The following is a 25,183-nucleotide window of genomic DNA, read 5'->3' as shown; positions in this document are numbered from 1 at the left end:
GGGGCAGAGTCTATACTTCTTATCAGCTTCTCAAAGGGGGTCATTGACCAACATTTTAGAAACACATGCCAGAGGGGGTGCATTTAGATTCAGTAACGGATCTGTGGTTTTAGTGTACCCTGCACCATTCCCTTTTTTCTTGCCATACCACCCCCTCTTTGGGAGGGTGGGGGAGGAGACCTCCCTCTGAATTCCACACTGCTGCTGGAGAATCTTCCCTTTTCATCTAGTTGCTAAATCCAGAGAATGTCATCTAGGAGCTGTCTACACTGTTCCCCTCACTCGTCTGTGAACAGCAAACAGCCCTTCAGAGGGAAGCAGGGAGAGTTGGAGAGGGGGCAGGATCCAGGTCCAGATTTCCTGAGGCCAGCTCCACCCTTTCCTTTCTTCCTCCCTTCCTTCCTTCCTTCCTCCCTCCCTCCCTTCCTTCCTTCCTTCCTCCCTCCCTCCCTTCCTTCCTTCCTTCCTTCCTCCCTCCCTCCCTCCTTCTCCTTCCCCTCTACCTCCTTTCTACCCCCCTTCCCTCCGTCCCTTCCTTACTTCCTTCATTCTTTCCTGCCGTCCTCTCCTTCCTTCTCTTCCTTCCCCTCCTTACCGTCTTTCTGTCTTCCGCCTTTACTCCCTCCCTTCCTTCCTTGCACTGTGACGCTCAAATTTTAGCCAGGAGAAGGCAGGGGTGGGACATCTCAGGGACAGAAAGGCATAGGGTCGGAAACAGCTTGGTTTGGGAGGGCTGGTTGCTGGGGCTGCACGGAGACGGTGAGCTCAGCGGCTAATAGGATTGGCCACGGCGAATCCCCCAGCAAGACACGCACTGCACGAAGGGGCGAAGGGCCAGGGTGACTCAAGGTCGGGATTACAGAGACTCCACAGCGAGAAGGAAGCTTAAAGAGCCAGGCTGCGCAGCCAGGACTGGGGTGATGTCACTGTCCAGCCGGGCGGGAGAAGGCCGATTTAGCCCCGCCCCGACCGAGGGAGGAGGACTGGCCCTGCCCCTCCGCTCAGCGAATCTTAGAGATACAAGGCCAAGACCACCTCTGAATCACGGACGATTTGTTATTCAGTGAACTGAATGACTGTGGGCGGCTGAGATAAGTCGGGAAGGTTGGGGCGTGCCTGGAGAGAGGGACGAGTTTTTCTGGGATCTGTGTGCCTCCTCTTTGCCTCCCCCTTCCGGCTCCCACTTGGTAGCATCTTCCTGATCCCCTTATCTCTTAAGGCGCTCAGGAAAATGCCCCCCTGCAGGAGCCTTCTGGGAAATGCTACCCTGGCCGGCCAGGAACCATGAGTCCTGCAGCCCCGGTAAGGAACAGGTATCTGGGACAGGAAGAAGGGCCCAGGGCAGGGTGGGTGCCCCTCTCAAATACAGTTTGGGTCCAAGAGCCCTTCAGGCCCCAGGCAGTCCCTGTTCTCTGAATGACATCCTGGGGCTGCTCTTAGGTGGGGGTTTATGGGTTTGAGCTATTCAAGGAAGTGATCCTGGAGGGGCAGCCCCAGGTGGTAGATACAGAAAAGGTCTCCTTTTTCTAGTTGGGCCTCCTCCAATCATTTTGGACTATGCCCTAGAGAGATCTTTTCAACCCACAAATCAGACCACCTAACTCTTGAAACCCCCATCTCCCAAGCTCCAGCCACTATGTCATAAGAGCCAAGCAAGTCATGAGCCTGTCATCCAAGGCTTCATGTTAGGTCCTTGCAAACCCTACAGCTTCGTTCCCTGCCACTCCCCATGCCCTCCCCACCCCTGCACTCTCTTTTCCAAACACACTGAAATACTGGGCATGCTTGTGAACTTCCTGATCAATGCTCATATGATTCTCTTAGCTCTCCCCTAGGAAACTCCTACCCATCCCTCAAGAACCCTTTTTAGCCTCCTCGGGAGGCTGTCCTGAACCTCTTGGGCAAAGTGAGACTCTTTTCTCCTATCGTTAAATCATACCCCGTGCTCTAATTGTGTTTACATTTAGTCTCCCCCACCAGACTGGAAGCTGGGGAAGGAAGGAGGAAAGGCCTTGTTCGGATGCCCCTCTGTGCCCTCCACTAGCACCCAGTACAGTGCAGGCACAAACTGAGTATTGAGAAAACATGACAAAACTAGGAGCCTGACTCCTCCTTGCAAACTTACTTGTTTTTAGAGGGTGAGTTAATGATTCTTAGGAAATGTATTTCATGATAAACGAGTGCACAAATGTCTTGGCAAAATAAAATTACAGGTGCAGCTTCTCACCTGTGCTCCTGGTCCGCAGCACAGGTTTACCACCCAGGAGAGGCCTCGTACAGCCCAGACTACAAGTCCCAGCAGCCTCGTGGGCGCGCATCTCTCCCCGCCCATTACCACCTCCCTGGGGGTGGGGCGGGGCCAAAGGGCGGGGCCCAGGAGTAGCCTGGCCCAGGGCGCAGCCTGGGGATTGAAATGCCCCAGGCGTTCTGGGGCACACAAAGCGCAGGCGCAGCAGGTTGGGTGGCAGCAACATCAAGTAGCGGCTGTTCTGGCAGCAGCATCCGCAAGAGGTGTGGACAGGTGGGTGCATCCAGGGGAGGCTGGAGAGGGAGTTTGCACCTGACCCTCTTGTCTGACCAGTGTTTGGGCTTGGAGAAAGGAGGGAGCCCCAGGAGAAGCAGGCAAAAGTCAGGCCTTCCAGCTCAGGTGTGCCAGCCTTACTACGCAGCAACAGGTGTGAGCAGGTGGGGGAGGGGCAGAGGCACCTGCTCGCGAGTAAGTCGCCCGCAGGAACAGAGGGAACCTGGATTCCAATCCAAGCTCCTTCACATACCCGGACGACTCATTGGCTGTCCCTCAGTTTGTCCATCTGTGAAACAGGAGGAAGGGTTCTACCCATCTAGTGCAGTTACAGCGGGGACAAGGTGAAGTAGTACAGGATGTGCCGCGATTTCCCAACCGCGCTGCACATCAGAATCACTGGGATCTTTGAAGACTCTCAGTGCCTGCCTCCCAGCCCCAGCCCTTCTGATTTCACTGTTACGGGGTATGACCCCGGTATCGAGAGTTCCTGCGGGTGTAATGGTTAGAAACTGGCACTGCTGGGTGTGGATGCCGTCGCCACCGCTTACTAATCAGGGGGATCTGCACGAGTGATTGAACTTCTTCTCCATACCTGTTTTCTGGTAATAACAAGGATTTTTGTGAGGCTTCCACGAGACAATAGACACAACACCTAGAAGCGTACCTGGCACGTGATGCCCAGAGCTGCTTTTGAACTGCTATTTTATGGGTGAGGTGCAAACGGGAGGGAGGCTTTTCTTATCATGGAAGTCCCTCATTCACTGCCATGATCTTAATATTCTGTGCTGTCAGCATTCCAAAATTCCAGGGTTTCCAACACCGTAAGTGTTCCTCACCGCAGCCTCTACCCGCCCCATAGACACTTTCACGGATCTAGAAATGGAAGCCAGCAGGAGGGACATGGTCAAGGTTATGCAGCTGAGGTTGGAATCCAGGCTCCCGACCCCCACTCTCACCCCACACAATGGGTGGCTGCCCTGCTGACCCCACAAGAACACTGCTCCCATTATCCCGCTGGAGCAGAGAAGAAGGAGACAAGCAGGCTTGCCCTTGTTTGTTTACGAACACTCCCTTAAACGTTTCCTCGGTGGCTTCCCCAGGGAGGATCAGGGAGGACAGGCAGGGGCTTCGCTCTGGGGAGCTGCCGGGGAGCTGCTGATGAGGCCTGTGTGTCCTGGGGCTCCTCTCACAGGTTCCGCCTGACCCCGCCCTGGAAAGTCCTTTTGAAGAAATGGCCCTGGTGAGGGGCGGCTGGCTGTGGAGACAGAGTGAGTGACCCTGGACCAAATCCTTGTCTGTCTGTACCTTGTCCAGGGATGGGGGGAGGGAAGTGGTTGTCGGTGTGCCCCAGTGAACCATGCACCCAAGAAACAAGACCCTCTTTCCCCTTTCCTCCTTTGTCCATACTCTTCCCGCTGCTTGGAGTGTCTTTCCTATTCCTGAGTGCTTGGTAAATGTCCCCTTCTGTGAGGAGCCTCCCCTGACTTTTCCTCTAACCCCCACTCCAGCCTCGCTGTAGCACCACGCTGGGTTGGAGGCTCCCCACACTGTTCCCAGTGCTTCCTACATACCTCCGTTATAGCACTGATTCCCCTATAATAGAACCGCCTTTACCTGGGGGTCTTACCACTCCCCAGACTGACCCCAGACTGCGTATCCACAGCACCCTAGCCCAGGGCTGGCCACAGAACAAGGCTTAGAATAACAGGAAAACACCTCTGTGCTTTGGAATCTGTAAAGCCCTAAGAAGCTGCCTTATGTCTTTGCCCTTTCTGTTAAGATTTTCAACTGTAAAATGTCTGAAGGTAGGCCTCAGACTTCCAGACCCACCTCTGGCCAGAATCGTGATCTGAACAAGAGCTATCCTGGGTTAGGAGCTTCCCAGCGACCCGTGACCATACTCCATTCATTCAGTTCAGCGAACACCAAGCCTAGGTCCTGCTGGGTGCCAGGTCCAGCATGGGGAGCTGTGGACCCCCCAGTCCGGTAGCTACACAAGAGGCTGTCACACAAGTCAGAGATAAGAGATGAGATGGAGGCTCTGGTCATTCATTTAGTGAACACATTTATGGGGTCTCTGTTATGGGTAAGGTCCAATGGGAGGAGGTGGGTGAGCAAGCCGGAAGGAGGCCCTGCCATCATTTCAGGAGGTAGAGAGATAAGAAAGGGGTGGTCACAACACTGGGGATTGGGGGGAAGGGGCTCCTGCCCCCAGCAGGCTCTGCTAGCAGCCTGCCTAGCAAAGGTGGAATACTGCACAGGCTCCATCCTCCGCCGCTGGAAGCGGAACTGGTTTGCCCTGTGGCTGGATGGGACCCTGGGCTACTACCACGACGAGACAGCGCAGGACGAGGAGGACCGCGTGCTCATCCAGTTCAACGTCCGCGACATAAAGATTGGCCAAGAGTGCCAAGGTGAGAAGCCCTTTTCCCTCTGGCGTTGTGACTGTGGCCTTGGCCCTCCACTGTGTGTCTGATGACACCTGCATCAGGCTCTTTGCGGCCTCAGAGGGGCTTCTACAGACATTGCTTCTGGGCCTCTATCCAGCTCATGTTGGTGTGAATTAAGAAATGAGTTCCTTATTGAGTTCCTACCCTGTGCCGGGCCTGGGTTCTATGCTGGTATCACAGAGGTGAGCCCAACACAGGTCCTGCCCTCCAGGAGCCAGGAACTGGATAAAGATGAAAAGAAATAAGGAGGATCAGAGAAGTTCAGTAACTGGCCCAGAGTCACACAACAAATCTCTCCCAAGACTCAGGCCACAACTATAACAGGGTAACTGATAGATGTCTCTAAGTAGGGCAATAGGCAATATGGAAAGGTCTAAAGGCTCCAAAGAGTAAAGCAGAATCCCAAAAGAAAGGGTGTGGGATCAGAGGAGGTTGGCAGTGGCCTGGAAACAGGATCCAGAGATAGGTTCCTGTTCTTGTTTCTGGTTTACTGGGGGGCCTGGGGCCTGTGCTTCGTAGACACCCCATACATGTGTATCTGCCTCCAGACGTGCAGCCCCCAGAGGGCCGGAGCCGAGACGGCCTGCTGACCGTGAACCTACGGGAAGGCCCCCGCCTGCATCTGTGTGCAGAGACCAAGGACGATGCCGTGTGAGTCTTCCCGGAGAGGCTAGGGAGGAATCTTGGGGAACGTAACCAGATGCGTCCTCTTTGCTGGGCCTTCTGATTCCCAGAGGGTAGGAAGAGGGGGACAAGGATTAGTCAGCAGGGTGGAGGCTGGGTGGAGTGCATTTGAATGGCTCATGGTGATTGATACAGTACCCAGGGAAGTCCTCACACAGAATGTGATGGAACTCGGGACTGTTGAGGGAGGAGTGTGCATACCCCCTCAGGTGTGCGGTCCCTGACCATACAGAGTCGTGTATTTCGCTGGCTTGGAGATGAGTCCTCACTTGGGGGGTGATACAAAAGAAGAGACTGCCCTATGACATCTATAAAGGACCCTCCTGAGAAGATGCCTTGGCGGGTGGCCTTCGATCTGAGGCACAGACCCTGACCCGCCTAACAGGGGCAGCCCATGTGTTGCAGGGACACCCCGATGTCAGAGGCAGAGCCACACTGCGAGACTGGGTGTGCCTGCTTCCTCACATTCTTTCCCTTCCCACCCTCTGGCCAAGGGTCAGTGGGCCTTTGCATTGTACGAGAGTGAAAGAGATGGGGTGTGTGGGAGTGGGGGGGGGCTGAGCTCTGAGCAGACAAAGCACAGAGCTGCCTTGTCCACCCCAGCCAGGTGCCATGGCAACCAACAAAGGCCCGATTGTCCGGTGTCCACTGGGCCTTCACGGGCTCCGGGGTCAGAGTGTTGGGGAACTGTGTTTGCAGTTTGGGGTGTGGAGGTGAGCTGCAGTGAGAGAACCAGCCCAAGCTTTCCAGAATCTGAAGGCCCCTAGGAGACCACCCAAGCCCAGCTGTCGATTATCTAGACAGGAAAACTGGAAGAGGGGAAGACTGTGGGCTAAGAGTAAATTATGGGGCTCCAGTTCAAGTGAGGGCTCTGACCGTGTGACTGGGGTGGGGGGGGCACCTTTGTCTACCCAAGGGAGTCAAGGAGCTCTCCCCCCTTTACAAGACACTGGGCTGAGGAAGAAAGTAGAGGCCTACATGTAGGGGCCTAATCTCCCACCTCCCTCCTCATGGTTTGGTGGGTTTGCCTTGCAGAGCGTGGAAGACGGCGCTGCTGGAGGCGAACTCTACCCCGGTGAGCCCCCGCTCTCCCCTTTTCTCCTCCCCACCCCTTCCTGCCATGGAATCATGGGTGACTCAGACTCGGCCTCCGCCTGCCAGGAGTTCTCAATTCCCCTACATGTGAGCGAATAGGTTTGTGCGGACTCAGATGCACTGAGTCCCAAGTGAAAAAGGACAGAAGACAGACAGCTGGTGCTTGGAGGAAAGAGAGAAAGAAAGAGGTGGCATGCGAGCCGGGGGAAAGGAACTGCCTTTTGTCGAGCACCTATCCTATGCCAGGCCTGACGCAGGTACCATTCTGGCTGCTCCTCGCAGCAGTCCTATGAGGTTGGGATTGTTGTTCCCTCCCTGCAGATGATAAGATTGAGCTTCGTTCATCCACACAACAAATATTTACCGAGTTCCTACTATGTGCCGGGCACCATGCCAAAGGGCAGGGATCAGAGGTGAACTAAGTCAGATGTAGGCCTTGCCCTCCCGGACAGCCTCACGGGCAGCCGGATAAGTAGCAGCTAGGCACACCATTTATGATTCTGTTGCCATCGTGGTGATTGCTCTCACAGAGACAGGCCGTGTGCATTCAATGTGTGACCACCTTGGTGGCCTGATCCTGGTGGGAATGCAGACAAGGCTAAAGATGAGACCTGAAGGATACACAGAAATCAACTGGGTGAAAGGGGTGGGGTGGGGTGAAGGGAACAGCTTTCCAGGCAGAGGAACTGCATGTGGAAAGGCCCTGAGAAAGGTTATGACTTTAGCAAGTTCAAGAACAGACTGAAGGCTGCGGCAGCTGGAGCCTAGGGAGGGAGAGCAGGGGAGAAGGAGGGTTGGCAAGGCGAGGCATTATGGGCTGTGTTACTGATGTTGGTTTCTGCTAAGAATACCAGGAGGTCACCAAAAGCTTTTAAGCAGCAGGATGAGATGAACAGATCAGACCAGATTTGTATTTTAAAGACAGAGTCTGGCTGGTAGGTAGGGAATAGACTGCAGAGGGTGAGAGTAGAAGCCAGGAGACGAGTTAGAAGGCCGGGACTAAGGCCTTGCTGTTGGCCTCAGCTGATAAGGATAAGACAGATTTAGGAGTTAGAGTCAGTGGTGCTTAGTGCTTGATGAAGGTGTGGGTTTGAGGAGCCGCCCAAAGCCTGCAGCTCACGGGTGGCCCAGCTTGGCCCATCTGCCTGCCTCCACGTTCTGTGCTTGCTCCTTCTGTCTGTGGCACGGCGGAGCCCAGCCTCATCTAGAGAGAAAACCTGCTGGGAGGTAGCAGAGAGGACGGGATTGCATGCAGAACTCCTGTCAGGCATGCATCTGCTGAGGGCTGGGCACTGTGCTCAGTACCTGCCATTGCTTGTATCATTTAATCTTCCGACAACCTCGGTAGGGTTGGTACTTTGAGTCCCATGTTACCGTTAGGGAAGCTGACGTCCAGAGAGGAAGTAACTTATCCAAAGCCTCCTAGCCTTAAGTCAGTGGAAGAACCTGTACTGGGCCCTAGGCCAGTGAGATTTGGAGGGAAGGGCGTTATCTGCAGAAAGAACTGCAGGAGCGCGCGCGCGCGCGTGCGTGTGTGTGTATGTGTGCGTGTATGTGTGTAAGGGCCCGGAGTCTGGCCTGGCTGCATGCTAATACATGGAGGGAAAGAAATGGGAGCAATGACCTCTGAGGAGCATTGTGGGGAGCAATAAAGGGCATTAAGCAGGGAGGACTGTGGCCAGATTTTGGGGAGCAGACCCAGGCTTCTGGGTGGAGGTTGCATTAGTATCTGGGAGTGAGGGGGCTGGGGCAGCAGCTGGCAGGGTGGGGGTATCTCTGTGGGCTAACTTGGCTCTGAGCTCCAAATTCTCCCTATGCAGGGCCAATCAGTCCCCCCAAAAGAGGCGGAAGGAGGTGAGGGCTGACCATTCTGCGTTCTGTGACTCTATGAAGCTGCCTTGTCCCTTCTCTGCCTGTGCACCTTCCCGCTACTGTGCTCACCACAGCTCTCTGCTCCAACCCTCTCTCCACCTCCCACTACCCCCCTTCACACACACCCCTTGGTCTCAGGGCTTGCTCGAGTGGAATGTGTTTGTGCTCTGTCTCTGTGCCAGGGTCTGCCTGGCTCTGAGTGTTCGTGCCTGTCCATGGCTCCTCTCTGTGCTGTGTAGGAGTGACCTGCACTTGGTCCCTCCACGTCCTGCAGATTTATACCCCCTTCTGGATGGAGGCTGTTCCAGGGAACACGGGGCCAGGGACACAGCCAGGGCAAGGCTGGGAGGCCAGGGAAGGGGGCAGGTGGGTGGGAGGGCAAATCAGAGCTGTTCTGTCCTCCCTGGAGACTGGGAGCCTCAGCAGCCTAAAACAGGTGACGGTGGGCTAATTCTGGAGAGACACTACTGATCCTTCTCTGGGTAACTTTGGCCAAGTCACTACCCCCTCTGAGCCTCCCTCTGTTACCAACCCTTCCCCACGCCCAGCTGGCAGAGGGGTCTGGTGGGGCCTGTTAAAAGCTCTGAGTTTTTCCAGATGTAGCGGGCCTCTGACACCTCCTTCCCCCCCTCCCTCCCTCCCCCTTCTTGGGTTTCTGTGGCTTGAGCAGGCCCCAGCTGGAGCCACCGTCCCTCCCAGGAGCCGCCGAGTTTGCCCCAAGGTCAGGTGTGTGACCCGCTCGTGGAGCCCCTGTAAGGTTGAGAGGCGGATCTGGGTAAGTGCTGGCTCAGCCCTCCCTGCCTCCGTTCTGGCCACGAGGACGTGCCTCCAAAACTGGCCCCAGTCACATCCCTTCCCTGCTCACAAACATTCCATGGCTCCCTGTCACCCACGGGACACCAACCACAGCCCCATTTTCAAGGCCCTCAGGATCTGGCCTGGGCCAGTCTCGCCTGCCACATCCCCCTCCTCCCTGTGCTCCAGCTGTTCAGCTATTTCTTCCATTCCCAGCTGCGCCAGACCTCGCCCCTCTTCCCAAGCTCTGCGTGTGCCATTCTCTCTGTTGTGAACTCTTCGTTTCCTTATTCACCTGACAGTTTGATGCTTAGCCTCTAGGAGCCACTTCAAAGGCTGCCGCCTCCTCAGGGAGGACTTCCCAGACCTCCTCACAGCCTGCTGCACTAAATGCTTAGGATTGTCTTGTTAGGCCTGGCTTCAAGTCCCTTTATTTCGGTCTCTATTCTCCCGTGAGACCTGGCACTTCCTCCAAGGTAAAGACCAGGTCTGATCAGCTCTGCTCCTAAGGTGCCTAACACAGTGCTGGGTATACAGCAAGTGCTCACTGACAGGGACAGTCTATTTTGACCCTCCTGGTGCATGGAGCTAGGGCACAAGTGGGCCTCAGGCACTGTTCACCAAATGCGTGAATGAGCGAATGACTAAAGGGAGGAAGGAGTGAAAACCCTCTGTTAATGGCATCACTACCATGTATCATGATTTAGTCTGTATCTGTCTCCCTTCCCACCCCAGAATCTCTGGAAAGCAGAAGTGGGGGATGAATCCTCTCTCTGTCCCCAGTGCTCAGCAGGGCATGGGGTGGGTGGCTTGTCTTACAGTGCCTGTCCTCTTACAGCCAACTCTGAACTCCTTCCCTGGCACAGTGGTGCTCAATGTGGTTGTGCCTTAGAATTGCTTCTGGACTTAAAAAAAAAATCCAAACATTCAGATCCTATCTCTAGATGCTCTAATTCTGTAGGTCTGGAGTGCGGCCTTGGAAATCTGTGGTTAAAAGAACTTGTTCAGGTAATTCTGATGTGCAACCACTGAGCCCAGAAGTGCCAGGCCCACCTAGGTCCAGTTGCACAGACGTGACTCAGCTGGGTTCTCATTGTGCCTTAGAATGGGCATTGTAGGAAAGACTGTTCCCATTTGCAGAGGTGAAAACTGAGGCTCTGAGGGGCTATATTACTTGACCAGGTCACTTGATTCATCGGTGGCCGGACTAGGACTTCTATCCCAGCATTCTGAGACATCCCCCTTGCACAAATGAGGATAAAGTTTGTTTAAAGTGGGGTTGCCTAAAAATGGGATTTAAAAAGCCGTAAACCAAATAACAACAGCTTTTCTGATGGCAGGGATCGATTTGAATGTGACCTCCTGATTGGGTGACCCTGTACTTGCAAAAGGGGTTGGGCTTGCAGAGAGGGAGGGGATCAGGGATCAAGCCCTTAGGTTCTATCCATGAGGTCTCTGGGGGATTCCCTGCCCCGTTGCCAGGTGACCCACATGAGTTTACCTCTGGGCCTCCCGGACCTGGAGGGAAGAAACAGGTGCGGCAAGGGGCATGAGGTGGTGTTTTCCACTCTGTCTCGGGCCCGACAGGGCCGCTGGCTCACTGTGCAGCTGGCGGACAGGAGCAGGCTCTAGACCTCAAGTCCTCTACAAATAAAAGTGGAGATCTGAGTGCTTGGCTCTCTCTAGGCCCTTCTAGGCATGGAGCTCAGATCCTGGCCACCCTCGGTCAGAAAGCCCTAGTGGATCACCTTTAGGGGAGAGCACAGTGAGGGAAGTCACTTGAGACTGAGTATTGCTTGTCTCAGCCTTCTGCATTACTCTGGGACTGGTCCTTGTCCCTAACTTGAGGCTGGACTTAGAGCTGGGTGACTCACAGTATTTGACTCACTTGAGATAAATTCAATCCATTAGGCACCTATCATGTTCCAATGAGGCCTGATTAGACCCCTCTTCATGGGGTGGGGGTCTCCAAGTCTGATGGGAGAGAGACATACAGGGATACAAACAGTGACACTGTAGAGTGATTGTTGCTGTGATAAGGGGAGTCTGAGGGCCCCAGATGGGACCCCATAAGAACATGAGGTTCAGGGAGGGTGAAACTTGGGTTCGGTCTGAAAGATAAGTTAGGTAGTTAAATGAAAAATGGGGAGAAATGCAACCCCATCAAAGAGAAATGGCATGGAGATTTGAAATCACAGGTGTGCTTGGAGAACTCACCTTTACAGCCAAACTTCTTCTTTTTTATTCATTTGAGAGAGAGAGAAGCATGAGCAGTGGGGAAGGGGTTGGTGCAGAGGGAGAGGGACAAGCAGATTCCCTGCTGAGCAGAGAGCCCGACACGCAGGGTCAATCTCAGGACCCTGGGATCATGACCTGAGCCAAAGGCAGACACTTAAGTGACTGAGCCACCCAGGTGCCCCCTACAGCCAAACTTCTTGAAAGAGATGTCATGACATGTTGGTTTCATCCTTCACCTCTCAATCATTCTTCAACTCTCCATAGTCTGGGTTCTTACCCCAACCACTCCTCTGAAAAATGTTTTTTCAAGGTCACCCACAACTTCCAAGTTGCCAAAACCAATGGCTTATTCTCTTGGCACTGGCCAAAAAGATACACAGAAGAGCATATTTAGAAGTTAAAATCGTGAGACCTGCCTGGTAGCTGATGTGATGTGGAAGACAAGTGTGTGAAGACAAGGGTGCCAACCTGATGTCTTGGTTTGAATGCATGGTGGTGGCATTTAGAGAAAAGCATTTTTAGAAGAGCTAATTTGGGAGATGGAAGGGTGATGATAACACTTTGAGATTAGAGTTTAAGACCTGGACTTCTAAAGGAAGTTGGACCATTCAGGTGTCACACCCAGTTGGAGATATAGAGTGGAAGGGGGCTAAGAAGAAGGGGCCAGGAGAGAAGGGGATCCTGCCCCCTCCCCAGGTCTGCTCCCCTGTGGATAAAATGAGGGGCTTGGATTAGGAGCGTCCATTTAATTCAGAATGTATTTATTGGTTCTTGCTGTTTGTTAGGCCCTGCATGCAACAGAAATTATTCAGAGTCCTTGCCTCACGTTTGGGTTGCAGGCAGGAAACGCTAGGAGGAAAGATACGAACAAAAGGCACAAGCAGAGTCCATAGAGAACTCAGGAAGGATGGATTCTTTCTGAAACCAGAAGAGCTTCCTAAGTGGGAGACTTTTGAGTTAGGCTTTGAGGGGTTGATAAAATTCTAATGGAGAGACTGCATGCCTTCCTCCCAGAGAGAGCAATGACCACTCTTCTCTGAGCCCCCGTCCCCAGCTCTGTGGTAATGTGAAGATAATAATGTCTACAGTAAGGACTAGAGGAAGTAACACATATGGATGCCTCCCTCAGGATCTGGTACATGATGGATGCTCGATAATACTCTACTTTCCATCCCTACCCTTCCTTTCTTTTCCTTCCTCCCCATACTGCTTTTACTTCTGGGCCTGGGGCTTGGCCAGGTGCCCCACCCTATGACTAGGACAGTAGAGAGATCCACTGGATTTCTCCAAATGGAGAGCAGCTAGCAAATACTAGACTGTGTAGGGTAGTTGGGAGCCGTGGAGAATTTTTGATCAGGGGAGTGCTAGCTAGGAGGCCAGGGCAGGAAAATGGGATCACTAGGAGCTGGATGTAGGAGCTAAAGTTTTAGAGGAGGAGGACCAAGGACCATGGACCATGTGGGGAGGCAGGGCCTTTGCCCAGGAGCTTTCTCATTCCTGGTGAACCATTTCTAAACTTGGGGAAGTGGTTTTGTGGGCACAGAAGGACCTAAGCTGGGTGTGGTGGGTAGGAGACCAAACCTGGGCTAGAGAGTTCCCGGGCAGCTAACCCAGTGGAGCTCCCCAGGTGCGTGTCTACAGCCCGTACCAGGACTACTATGAGGTGGTACCCCCCAACGCGCACGAAGCCACATATATCCGCAGCTACTACGGACCGCCCTACGCAGGTAAGTCTCCTGCCTGGTCTGCCCCCAGCCCCGATACGGCGCCAGGCCCCACTCTTGTAGTGACCACGGATTTTCCCAGGCGGGACCCTCCACTGGGCCCATCCCATCCTGAGACTCGAAATACCTCCTGGACCAGTGGCCCTCCACACTCTGTACAGCTGACCTCTCCTCTCAGGGCCGGCCCCTTTTCATTGGCTGTCCTGCAATACCCGTTTCTGAGCTGGTGGCGACCCCTGGTGGCTAAATGCTGGAACGGCCGCCTCCTCCGGCCCCTAGGGCTGGCGGTTGGGAACACCCATCCTCTGGTGTGTCCTGAAGGTTCTTGGAGACCCCGGAGTTTCCTCGCTGTTGCACCCTAGACCCACAGGCCCAGAACGTCCGTAGCAGATTCAAAGCTTGTAAGCCCTGGGGAAAGAGCGCAAGTCTTTCCCGCATCAAAGCCTCAGTTTCTCCAACTGAGGTGCAGGAGAGTGGGTTCAGCCCCTTGCCCTGGGTGCGTGAGTCTAGGGGAGGAGAGGGACAAAGAGCTCTCTGCTTTGAAGTCCCCAGCCCTCACGGCTCTCTCCACAGGCCCCGGCGTGACGCACGTCGTCGTGCGGGAGGATCCCTGCTACAGTGCTGGCGCCCCACTGGCCATGGGCATGCTTGCGGGGGCTGCCACAGGTGCAGCACTCGGCTCGCTCATGTGGTCGCCCTGCTGGTTCTGAGCTCTGGGACTCGGAGTGTGGACCCTGCACATAGACCGACAGACCCCTGTTCTTACTTGACCCAACCCTCCACTATCTAAGCCCTGCCATACTTTGGCTCCTTCCTCTCCATTAGCTGCTTCTGGACTTGGATCATCCATCCCACTCCCCCACCCTCTATATTGGAAGAAGCTATCATTCCAGGCACAAACATAGTTCAAAATCCTTATACCTACTGCCAGACACCCCAGAATTTTGTTATAGACATATATGGACACGTTTCCCCCAAATACACCAGGATGCAGAAAACACAGCTCATGTGACTTCAAGTTCCCAGGTGCTGGAGACACAGGAGTCAGGGTCTTTCCTCCAACTGCTCCAGGGTTGGTGGGAAAAACAGAAGTAAATACTTGACAAGCAGAGTTATCCGTCCTTTGACACATGAGGGTAAAGAGCAGAAGAAGGTAGGCTAGGAGTAGGGTTGTTGGCAAGAGTGCAGAGCAGTGAATATCATGGCATGTCCAAGGAATTAAGAGTTCATTTAGGCTGGGGTGGGGACTGGGATCAGATCATGATGGCCCTCCAGGCCAAAGAGCTTGCTGGGTAAAGGTGAGATGTGAGCTTTTTGGAGGGAAGTTTCTTGATTGTGCCTATAATGAATATATTGCCTGTTTTGTTAATACTGACACATACTCAAATCCAAAACACTCTCTGAGGTTAGCTCCATCCTTTCCACTACCAGCTTCCTGGATCTCCTGTTCCTTCAGTGCTCAGAAAACATCTGTTCCCCATGTTAGGGTGCCTGGGGCAGCAATTTAGCTGAACCTGGGGTCCCCTTGCTGGGGGGCAGATGAGCTCTGTTTGGGACCTCCAGCCCTAGGATGGTGCCTCCATCAGGAAGTGTATTCCTGGTCCCCAGGAACTTGGACTTCTGTCCATAACTGTGGCTGTCACCGTCTCAGGCTTTGTCTCTTCCTTCATTCTGGGGGAGATGGCAGTGTTCCTCTCTCGGGCCTGACCCACTGGGAAGCCCCACATGTGCCTCCCTGTCGGGTGACCCAGCAGTCTCTCCATTTGGCTCCCTCCCAATTTCTTTTCCCATCCTGTGCTAATAGAAGTGCTAACATTCCTGCCCAGTAGCCAGAGTAGCCTGCTAAAGTTCCCTTGTAGGCAGGGGCTCCAGTGGTCCCACTGCAGAGACTAATAAAGATGTGATTGGCTCTAGCCCTGGCTCTGGCTTTTTTGTCCACTCCCCCACCCCCACCCCAGGGGCATTGTTTCCCTGGGACATCTCAGTGACTCAGCATCTACTACTGCCTTCTTTGGTGTAGTGAGAAGAGTGTGTGGATTCTGAGGGCAAGTAGAACTGGTGACAGCATGTTAACTGAGCAATTTGGGGGCAACTCACTTAACCTTTCTGGATCTTGCTTTTCCCACCCATAAGGCGGTAGGTTGAAGGTGGCCATCCCTGAGGGCTCAAAGGGAAAGGCTATATCAGGGTCTCTGTCATCTGATCTGATGGGTGATCCAGGTTGTGCCCTGTCTGCTGAGAGTCTGGTGGTGCAGGGGTCTTTTCCGGTAGGTTTCTATCCTTCTAGAGGTAAATCAATGAGTTAGTCTCATAGGAAGCAGATGGCCAGGGAAGGAAACGCAACCATTTTGCTTTAGGTCTTTTGAGGCTGCAAGTAACAGAAACCCCCTGATTTAAGCCAAAGAAGGGAAAGCATTGGGTTATATAACTGAGAAGTCCGGAAACTGTTTGGTGCAGGGATTCAAACAGTGTCCCTTAGACTTTGTTTTCATCTTTACAGTCACAGGGCTGGCTCATTCAGAGATTGCAGTAATATTCAGCAGCTCCAAATTAATGCCCTTCTGGGTTCAAGTCTAGCTAAGAGAGCTCTTCTTCCTCCAACAGTATGAATAAAAGTCCTGGGACTGAAAGCCATTAGCCCAAAGTGGGTCCTGTGGTCATCCATAAGCTATGGTGATCTGGAAAAGACACTCTAAAATAACAGGGTTTAGAACAGGGCTGGAGTGGTGTCCCAAAGTAAGTTTGGGGCATCGTTGCCAGAAGTAGGATGAATAGATGAGAACTAAGAGGTAAAACCAAAGGGTTTTAAAAAACCATAGGATCTGTCCCAGCTGTATCCCCAGAGACAAAAACTTAGAGGGAGACATAAACACCAATGACTCAATGAGGTAAGTGAGGAACATGGTACAGTGGGAGCTCTGAGGAGAGGTATCCAACTCTACCAAGGAAATGGGAAAGCTCTGGGACAGGAAGTAGAAATTTAGGATGAGCCTTGAAGGATGAGTAGGAGTTTGCCAAGCAGGGAAGGGTGGGAAAGCTTTCTACACTGAAAGAACACATGGAAGAAATGGCATGAGCAATGGCCTTGGAGGACTTTGGTCTTGAGAACACTGTGAAGTTCAGTCTGATGTCACAGCAGATTGCATGGTGAGGAGGGATGGTAGATGAGGCCATATTATAGAGACCCTCCCACAGCTGGGTTAAGGGATCTTTGTACCCCTACAGCCGCAGGGCTACCATTTATCATAATCCTGACAAGACCCTGGTTCTTTCCACTCACCCCACTGAACAGGGCAAGACAAATACAAATGGATGCTTCAATGCAGTTTGCTTCAAAATCTCTCCACTAATAGGATCATAGCATGACTTTTTAGTCTTCCAGTTGTCCAGTAAACAATTATTAAATTATTCACACATACATTAAGACAAACATTCTCAGAAAACACAGTATGAGCTAGTGGTGGATGGACATCTGGCTCACATTTTCTTTTGTTTGGTCAACACAGTGCTTTTTTGTTTTTGTTTTTTTTTATAATTTTTATTTTGTTATATTAGTCACCATACAGTACATCCCCAGTTTTTGATGCAATGTTCCATGATTCATTATTTGCATATAACACCCAGTGCACCATGCGATATGTGCCCTCCTTAATGCCCATCACCGGCCTATCCCAATCCCCCACCCTTGGTCAACACAGTGTTTTTAAAAAGTTTTGAGTTAAAACGTGATACCACTACACACCCACCTAAATGTGAAAAAGACAGACAACATTAAGTACTGATGTGGAGCAAATTGAAATCTCAAATGAGTATAAACTGGCACAATTGCTTTGGAAACTAATCCGTAAAGACAAGTATATGCATAAATTATAATCCATCCGTTATACTCCTTGGGTACACCACACAGAAATGTGTACATATGTTTACCAAAAAATAATAGGTACAAAGGTATCATAAAAGGAGTGGAAAAACTCAAATTCTAGAATAGGTGGATCTATGGTATATTCTATTCACAAAATGGAATATTCAATGGAACTAATTATGCATAAATATATGCAAAATTGGGAGTGAATAAAAAAATAGAACAAAGGGAGTGAAGGGGAGGTGGAAAAATAGAGTTATACTGTGGCAAGTTTTCTGTATTTTATGTGAAGTAGTATAATATTAAGTGCACGCTGATAAGTCAACGATGCACAATGGAAAAAACAAGTGTTGTTGAGGATGTGGAGAAAAAGGAACCTTCATGCACTGCTAGTGGGAAAGCAAACTAGTGCAGCCACTGTGGAAACAGTATGGAGTTTCCACAAAAAGTTAAAAATAGAACTACCCTATGATCCAGTAATCACACCACTGGCTATTTACCCAAAGAATACAAAATACTAATTCAAAAGGATACATGTACCCCCATGTTTGTTGCAGCATTATTTACAATAGCCAAACTACAGAAGCAGCTCAAGTGCCCACTGACAGACAAATGGATATAGAAGATGTGGCATATATACACAATGGAATATTATTCGGCCATAAAAAAGAATGAAATCTTGTCATTTGCAACATGGATGGATCTAGAGAGTATAATGCTAAGTGAAGTCAGTCAGTCAGAGAAAGACAAATACCACAGGATTTCACTCATGTGTGGAATTTAAGAAACCAAACAAAGGAAAAAAGAAACAAACCAAAAAAGAGACTCCTAACTATAGAGAACAAACTGATGGTTATCAGAGGGAAGGTAGGTGGGGTAATGGTTGAAATAAGTGATGGGGACTAAAAAGTACACTTATCATGATGAGCACTGAGTAATGAATTGTTGAATAACTATATTGTACACCGGAAGCTAATATAACACTGTATGTTAACTATACTGCAATTAAAATTAAAAACTTAATAAAAAAAGATGCACATTGGAATCCCTAAGCAACCACTGATAATATAATGCAAAGAGGTGAAGTAAAAATGCCAGTAGAGGAATTTAAAAACAGATGCAGCAAATAGATAACAAATACCAAAATGGCAGACCTAAATCCAAACATATTAATAATTACATTAAATGTTAAGTGGACAAAAAAACACAAAGAGACAGAGATTGTCAGAATGAATTAGCAAGCAAGACCCATATGCTGTGTACAGAAGATATATTTTAAGGGGCACCCGCATGGCTCAGTCGGTTAATCATCTGCCTTCATCATGATCCCGGAGGTCCTGGGATTGAGCCCCCTGTCAGCCCTGGGATCGAGTTCAGCTTCTTCCTCTCCCTCTGCCCCTCCCCACACTTGTGCACTCTCTCTCTCTCTCTCATAAATAAAATCTTTAAAAAAAGATGTACTTTTAAATACAGAGATAGGCTGAAAGTACGATAGAAAAGATAGGCCATGTAAAGAGTAAGCATGAGAAGGCTAGAGTAGCTATTTTAATATCAGACAAAACAGACTTCGAGACAAAAATTATTAGAACTAGAGAGGCATTTCATAAAGACAAAGGGTGAATACATCAGGAAGATGATAGCAGTGTCACGTGAGAGATTTATAGCTGTAAATGCATACATTAAAAAAGAAAGATCTCTCATCAGTAACCTAACTGTACACCTTAAGGAATTAAAAAAAGACCAAACTAAACCCAAAGCTGGTAGAAGGGATGGGGGTGCCTGGCTGGCTCAGCAGGTAGAGCATGAAACTCCTGATCTTGGGGTCATGGGTTTGAGCCCCATGTTGGGTATGGAGATTACTTAAAAGAAAAAAAGAAAGTCTTCCCACTAAAAATTTTAAAGAATTCAAGAAAACAGATATAACTTAAAAAAAGAAAAAAGCTGGTAGAAGGAAGGAAATAATACAGACTGCACAGAGATAAATGAAATAGAGTACAGAAAATAAAATACAGAGGGGCGCCTGGGTAGCGCAGTCGTTAAGCGTCTGCCTTCGGCTCAGGGCGTGATCCTGGCGTTCCAGGATCGAGTCCCACATCGGGCTCCTGGGCTCCCCAGCTGGGAGCCTGCTCCTTCTCCCTCTCCCCTGCTGTGTTCCCTCTCTCGCTGGCTGTCTCTCTGTCACATAAATAAATAAAATCTTTAAAAAAAAAAAAAAAAGAAAGAAAATAAAATACAGAAATTCAATGAAACCAAAAGTTGGCTCTCTGAGGTCAACAAAATTGACAAACCTTTAGCTAAGAAAAAAAAAAAAAGACTCATAAAAAAAGAGGAAAGATTCAAATTACTAAATTCAGAAATGAAACTGGGGACATCACTATCGATTATACAGAAATAAAAACAATTAGAAAAGAATACTGTGAACAATTGTACACCAACAAATTGGATGACCAAGAGGAAATTGGCAAATTCCACACAGCCTATCAAAATGATTCAAAAGAAATAAAAAATTTGAATAGATCTATAGTAAGTAGATCGAATCAGTGATCGAAAACCTCCTGATGAAGAAAAGCCCAGTTCTAGATGGCTTCAGTGGTGAATTTTACCAAACAAAGAATTATTAAACTCAAAATAGATTAAGGACCTAAATGGGAGACCTGAAATCATAAAAATTCTGAAAGAGACAGTAGGCGGTAATTTCTCTGACATTGACCACAGCAACATTTTTCTAGATGTTTCCTGAGGCAAGGGAAACAAAAGCAAAAATAAACTATAGGGACTACATCAAAATAAGAAGCTTCTGTACAGCAAAGGAAACAATCAGCAAAACCAAAATACAGCCTACTGAATGGAAGAAGACATTTGCAAATGACATATCCAATAAAGCGTTAGTATCCAAAATATATAAAGAACTTAACAAAACTCAACACCAAAAACCCCCAAATAATCCAGTTAACAATGGGCAGAAGAAAGGAACAGATATTTCCCCAAAGAAGACACACAGATGGCCAAAGGAAACATGAAAAAAGGCTCAACACCACTCATCATCAGGGAAATGCAAATCAAAACCACAATGAGATATCACCTCATACCTGTCAGAATGGCTAAAATAAAAAAACACAAAAAACAAGTGTTGGTGAGGATGTGGAGAAAAAGGAACCCCTGTGCACTGTTGGTGGGAATAAACTGGTGCAGCCACTGTGGAAGACAGTATGGAGGTTCCTCAAAAAGTTAAAAATAGAACTACCCTATGATCCAATAATCACAACACTGGCTATTTACCCAAAGAATACATAACACTAATTCAAAGGGATATAGGTACCCCCATGTTTATTGCAGCATTATTTACAATAGCCAAACTACGGAAGCAGCCTAAGTGTCCATTGATTGTTGAATGGATAAAGATGTGGTATATATACACAATGGAATATTAATCATAAAAAAAGAATGAAATGTTGCCATATGCAATGACATGGATGGATCTAGAGAGTAGAATGCTAAGTGAAATAAGTCAATCAGAGGGGAGCCTGGAGCCTGGGTGGCTCAGTTGGTTGAGCCTACTCTTGGTTTCGGCTCAGGTTGGGATCTCTGGGTCGTGGGACCGGGCCCTGCATCAGGCTCCATGCTGGGCACAGATTTTTGCTTGGGAATCTCTCCCTCTGCCCCTCCCCCGACTCACTCGCTCTCATAAATAAATAAATAGATAAATAAAATCTTTAAAAGAAAGAGTCAGAGAAAGACAAATACCATAGGATTTCACTCATATGTGGAATTTAACAAACAAAACAAAGAAAAAAAGATACAAACCAGAAACAGACTCTCAACTATAGAGAACAAAGTGAGGTTTCCCTTAAGATCAGAAAGAAGACAGAATGCCCACTTTTGTCACTTCTATTCAACATAGTACCGGGAATTGCAGCCAGAGGAATTAGACTAGAAAAAGAAATAAAAGGCATCCAAATTGGAATGGATTAAATAAAATCACCTCGGTTTACAGATGACATGATCTCATACAGTTGACCCCGAACAACACAGGTTTGAACTGCATGGGTCTGCTTCTATGCAGATTTTTTCAATAAATACAGTACATTACAAATATATGCTCTTCCTTATGATTTTAACATTTTCTTTTCTCTAGCTTACTTTATTGTAAGGATACAACATATAATACAAACAACATGCAAAATATGTGTTAATTGGCTGTTTATGTTATTGGTATGGCTTCTGGTCAGTAGTATTTGTACTTAAGTTTTGGGGGACTCAAAAGATATATGCAGACTTGTTTTAATTCCAGTGTAGTTAACATACAGTGTTATATTGGTTTCAGGTGTACAATATAGTGATTCAACAATTCCATACACCACAGTGCTCATCATCACAAAGGCACTCCTTAGTCCCCATCACCTGTTTCATTACCCCACCCACCTCCCCTATGGTAACCATCAGTTTGTTCTCTATAGTTAAGAGTCTGTTTTTTTGTTTTTTTCGCTTTTTTCTTAAATTCCACATATGAGTGAAATCATACGGTATTTATCTTTCTCTAATTTCACTTAGCATTTTATTCTCTAGCTCCATCCATGTTGTTGCAAATGGCAAGATTTCATTATTTTAATGGCTGAGTAATATTCCATTGTATGTATGTCTGTATGTGTGTGTATCACTTCTTTATCCATTCATCTATCGATGGACACTTAGGCTGATTCCATAGTTTGACTATTGTAAATAATGCTGCAATAAACATAGGGATACCTGTACCCATCTGAATTAGTGTTTTTGTATTCTTTGGGTAAATTGGGTAAATACCTAGTAGTGCGATTACTGGATCATAGGGTAGTTCTAACTTTTTGAGGAACCTCCATACTGTCTTCCACAGTGGCTGCACCAGTTTGCATTCCCACCAACAGTGCACAAGGGTTCCTTTTTCTCCACATCCTTGCCAACACTTGTTTTTTACATGCAGATTTTGGACTGCACAGGAGTCAGTGCCCCAACCCCTGCATTGCTCAAGGGTCAACTGTATGTTAAAAGGCGAAGTAGTCCACAAAAAAATTGTTAGAGCTAATAAATTTAGCAAAGTTGCAGGATACAAAATCAACATAAAAATCAGCTGCATTTCATACACTAGCACTGAACAATCCAAAAAGGAAATTAAGAAAAAGATTCCACTTACAATAGCACCAAAAGGAATAAAATACTTAGGAATAAACCTAACAACTAAGGACGTGAAAGACTTGTATGCTGAAAACTAAGACACTGCTGAAAGAATATAAAAGATATAAATAGATGCATGTGTTATGGTCTGAATGTTTGTCCACCTCAAAACTCATACATTGAAATCTGAATCCCTCAAAGGTGATGGTATTACTAGGAAGGGTTTAGGGAGGTCCTTAAATCATGACGGTGGAGCCCTCATGAATGGGATTAGTTACTTCATAAAAAGAGGCTCCAGAGAGATCCCTTGCTCTTTCTGCCATGTGAGTATACAAGAACTCTGTGACCCAAAAGTAGCCTCACATGACTATGCTGGCACCCTAATTTCATCGGAATTCTGGGCTCCAGAACCGTGAGCAATAAATATGTTTATAAGCTACCCAGTCTGTAGTATTTTCTTAGAGCAGCCGTAAAGGACTAAGACAGAAAAATTGGTACCAAGAAGTGGGATTGCTCCTAAAACCAATAGCTAAAAATATACAAGTGGCTTTGGAACTGTGTAATGGGCAGAGATTGGAAGAGTTTGGAGGTGCATGCTAGAAAAATCCTACATTGATTGCCGTGAATGGATTAATTCTCTTGACTTCTCAGGATAAGATAAGAGCTGTAGAGGAAGCTTCAATCTTAGAGAATACTTAAGCAGTTGTGACCAGAGTAGTGGTAGAAATAGGGATGAAAAAGGCCATTCTGATGAGGTCTCTGACAGAGAAAAGGCAATCCTTAATATAAGGTGCCCAAGAGCTTGGCTGAATTGTGTTCATGCCCTAGTTTTTTGTGGAAGGTACAATTTATGAGTGATGAATTGGTATTTGGCTGAAGGAATTTCTAAGCAAAATGTTGAAGGAGTAGCTTGACTTCTCTTGAATGTTTACAGTAAAATGTAAGAGAGAAATGATTTAAAGGTGGATTTTTTTTTTTAAACTACAGAATAACTGACATATACTATTATAAGTTTCAGGTGTACAAGTGATTCAACAATCATATGCATTGCAAAATGCTCACAAGTGTGGTTACCATCTGTCATCATACAGTCACCACGATATTATTGACTACATTTCTTACCTTGTACTTTTCATCCCTGTGAATTATTTTATAACTTAAATTTTGTATTTCTTAATCCCATTCACCTATTTTGCCTCTCCCCCCCCAACGAAGTTTGTTCTACATTTATATCTACTTCTGTTTTTTATTTTAAGTATAATTGACATATAGTGGTATATTAGTTTCAGAGTACACTTATTGTGATGAGCACTAAGTACTGATTCAACAATTCCTAAAGGTGGAATTCTTAAGCAAAAGGGAAGCAGAAATGTAAAATTTGGAAAATTCTCAGACTATCCGTATTGAAAGAATAAGAAAGCTAATTTCTGGAGAGAACACAAAGGGTGTGGCCTGATTTGAAAGACTGGTGTGAGACTACCATTTCACAGAAGCTAAGAAATATTCATCAAGACATGGGGAAACTGGTTGGCCATCTAAACAGAAGCCAGGACCTATTCTCCAAAGCAATGAAAGTTATGACTTCTAAGGCATTTCAGGAATCTTCAAGCTGGCCCTCCCACTGCAGTCTCAGAGAGCAAGGGCCTGTGGGGCAGGATTTCAAACGAGAGATGTCCGACGCCTGGCACCCCTTCACATAGCAGGCTCTGCTCCCCAAATTCTGGCACATGGCACTTCAGCTGCCTCAGGTGTAGGGCAGGCCCCAGAGGTATCCCCTTCAGAGGGCACAAATGATAAACCTTGGTAGCATCTATAGTGTCGGGTATGGCTATCTACACCTAATTCCCAAAGGATGGACCATCCAGGAGCCTGTGGTATCAACTCAGATTGAGGTCTACTTTGGGGTCAGGCCATATGAGACAACTCCCACTAGGGCAATGCCCAGTGGAGCCATGGGGGCAAGGCTATGTTCAAAACACCAAACCAGAAGAGACACTGGGGTGAGATTCCACCTCGAGAGAGCCACAGGCACCAGACTCCAACCTATGAGAACTGGGGCAGAGCCACCCATTATTCCAGAATGCAGAACCCTGCCTCGGTGTGCCTTAAGGTTTTGGACTTGCTAGGAACCTGTTACTCCTTTTATTCTTTCCTCTTTTTCCCTTTTGAATTGGGAGTGTTCATCTTATGCCTGTCCCATCATTGTATTTTGGAAGCACACTGACTTCCCCAGGTTCACAGCTGGAAAGCCACTGCCTTAGGATGTAAAATTTGGAAAGGTAGAAACAACCCATGTGTCTACAAACAGATGAACGCATAAACAAAATGTATTACATACATAACTTGGACTTTTATTCTGCCATAAAAAGGAATGAAATTCTGATACATGCTACAACATGGATGAACACTGAAAACATGTTAAGTGAAAGAAGTCCCATACAAAGGACAAATACTGTATAATTCCACTTTCACGTGGTACCTGAAATAGGCAAATTCAGATACAGAAAGCAGAACAGAGATTACTAGGGGCTGAAATTGAGTTGTTCAGGAGAGTTTACATTTCTTACAATTTTACATAAACAAAAACATAAAATATGTACTTTTTTGTCCAACTTTTTTCACTCAGGTTATATTGAGGTTCATGTATCAACAGTGTATTCTGCTGCACTGCATACTGTATTACATAGTATGCATCCACAGTTTGTTTATATATTCGCCATCTGATGGACATTTGGGTTGTTTCCAGTTCTTGGCTAATACAAGATATGAGTATGAGTGTGCAAGTCTTCGT

At 48.2% G+C, this 25,183-nt stretch overlaps 1 protein-coding gene across 7 annotated transcripts; it reads left to right on the top strand.

The window, feature by feature from the left end:
- Positions 1–460: 460 nt before the first annotated feature.
- PLEKHB1 (pleckstrin homology domain containing B1) lies at positions 461–15,295 on the top strand. 7 transcript variants are annotated; one of them, XM_026518065.4, is made up of 8 exons: positions 461–1,302; positions 3,717–3,792; positions 4,786–4,938; positions 5,523–5,625; positions 6,694–6,733; positions 9,296–9,400; positions 13,286–13,385; positions 13,956–15,295. In XM_026518065.4, the coding sequence occupies exons 1-8, from the start codon at positions 1,285–1,287 to the stop codon at positions 14,090–14,092; spliced, it is 732 nt and encodes a 243-aa protein (XP_026373850.1). In that variant the 5' UTR covers positions 461–1,284; the 3' UTR covers positions 14,093–15,295. The 7 variants fall into 7 exon arrangements, with proteins under 7 accessions (XP_026373850.1, XP_026373845.1, XP_026373844.1 ...); XM_057316710.1 differs by lacking the exon at positions 461–1,302 and adding an exon at positions 1,342–2,138; XM_057316709.1 differs by lacking the exon at positions 461–1,302 and adding an exon at positions 2,152–2,521.
- Positions 15,296–25,183: the final 9,888 nt, after the last annotated feature.

This window comes from Ursus arctos, unplaced genomic scaffold, assembly GCF_023065955.2.
Source record: "Ursus arctos isolate Adak ecotype North America unplaced genomic scaffold, UrsArc2.0 scaffold_22, whole genome shotgun sequence".
NCBI classification, from domain to species: domain Eukaryota; kingdom Metazoa; phylum Chordata; class Mammalia; order Carnivora; family Ursidae; genus Ursus; species Ursus arctos.
Note: the sequence above shows the minus strand (reverse complement) of the source record. Positions and strands in the feature narration are given on the sequence as shown.

Bases quoted from the DNA above. Each gene is read 5' to 3' on its own strand.
- PLEKHB1 (XM_057316709.1), top strand. From the start codon at position 2,414: ATGCCCCAGGCGTTCTGGGGCACACAAAGCGCAGGCGCAGCAGGTTGG. The intron at 2,522-3,716 runs GTGGGTGCATCC...CTCCTCTCACAG, and splicing joins TCCGCAAGAGGTGTGGACAG to GTTCCGCCTGACCCCGCCCT. The intron at 3,793-4,785 runs GTGAGTGACCCT...AATACTGCACAG, and splicing joins CGGCTGGCTGTGGAGACAGA to GCTCCATCCTCCGCCGCTGG.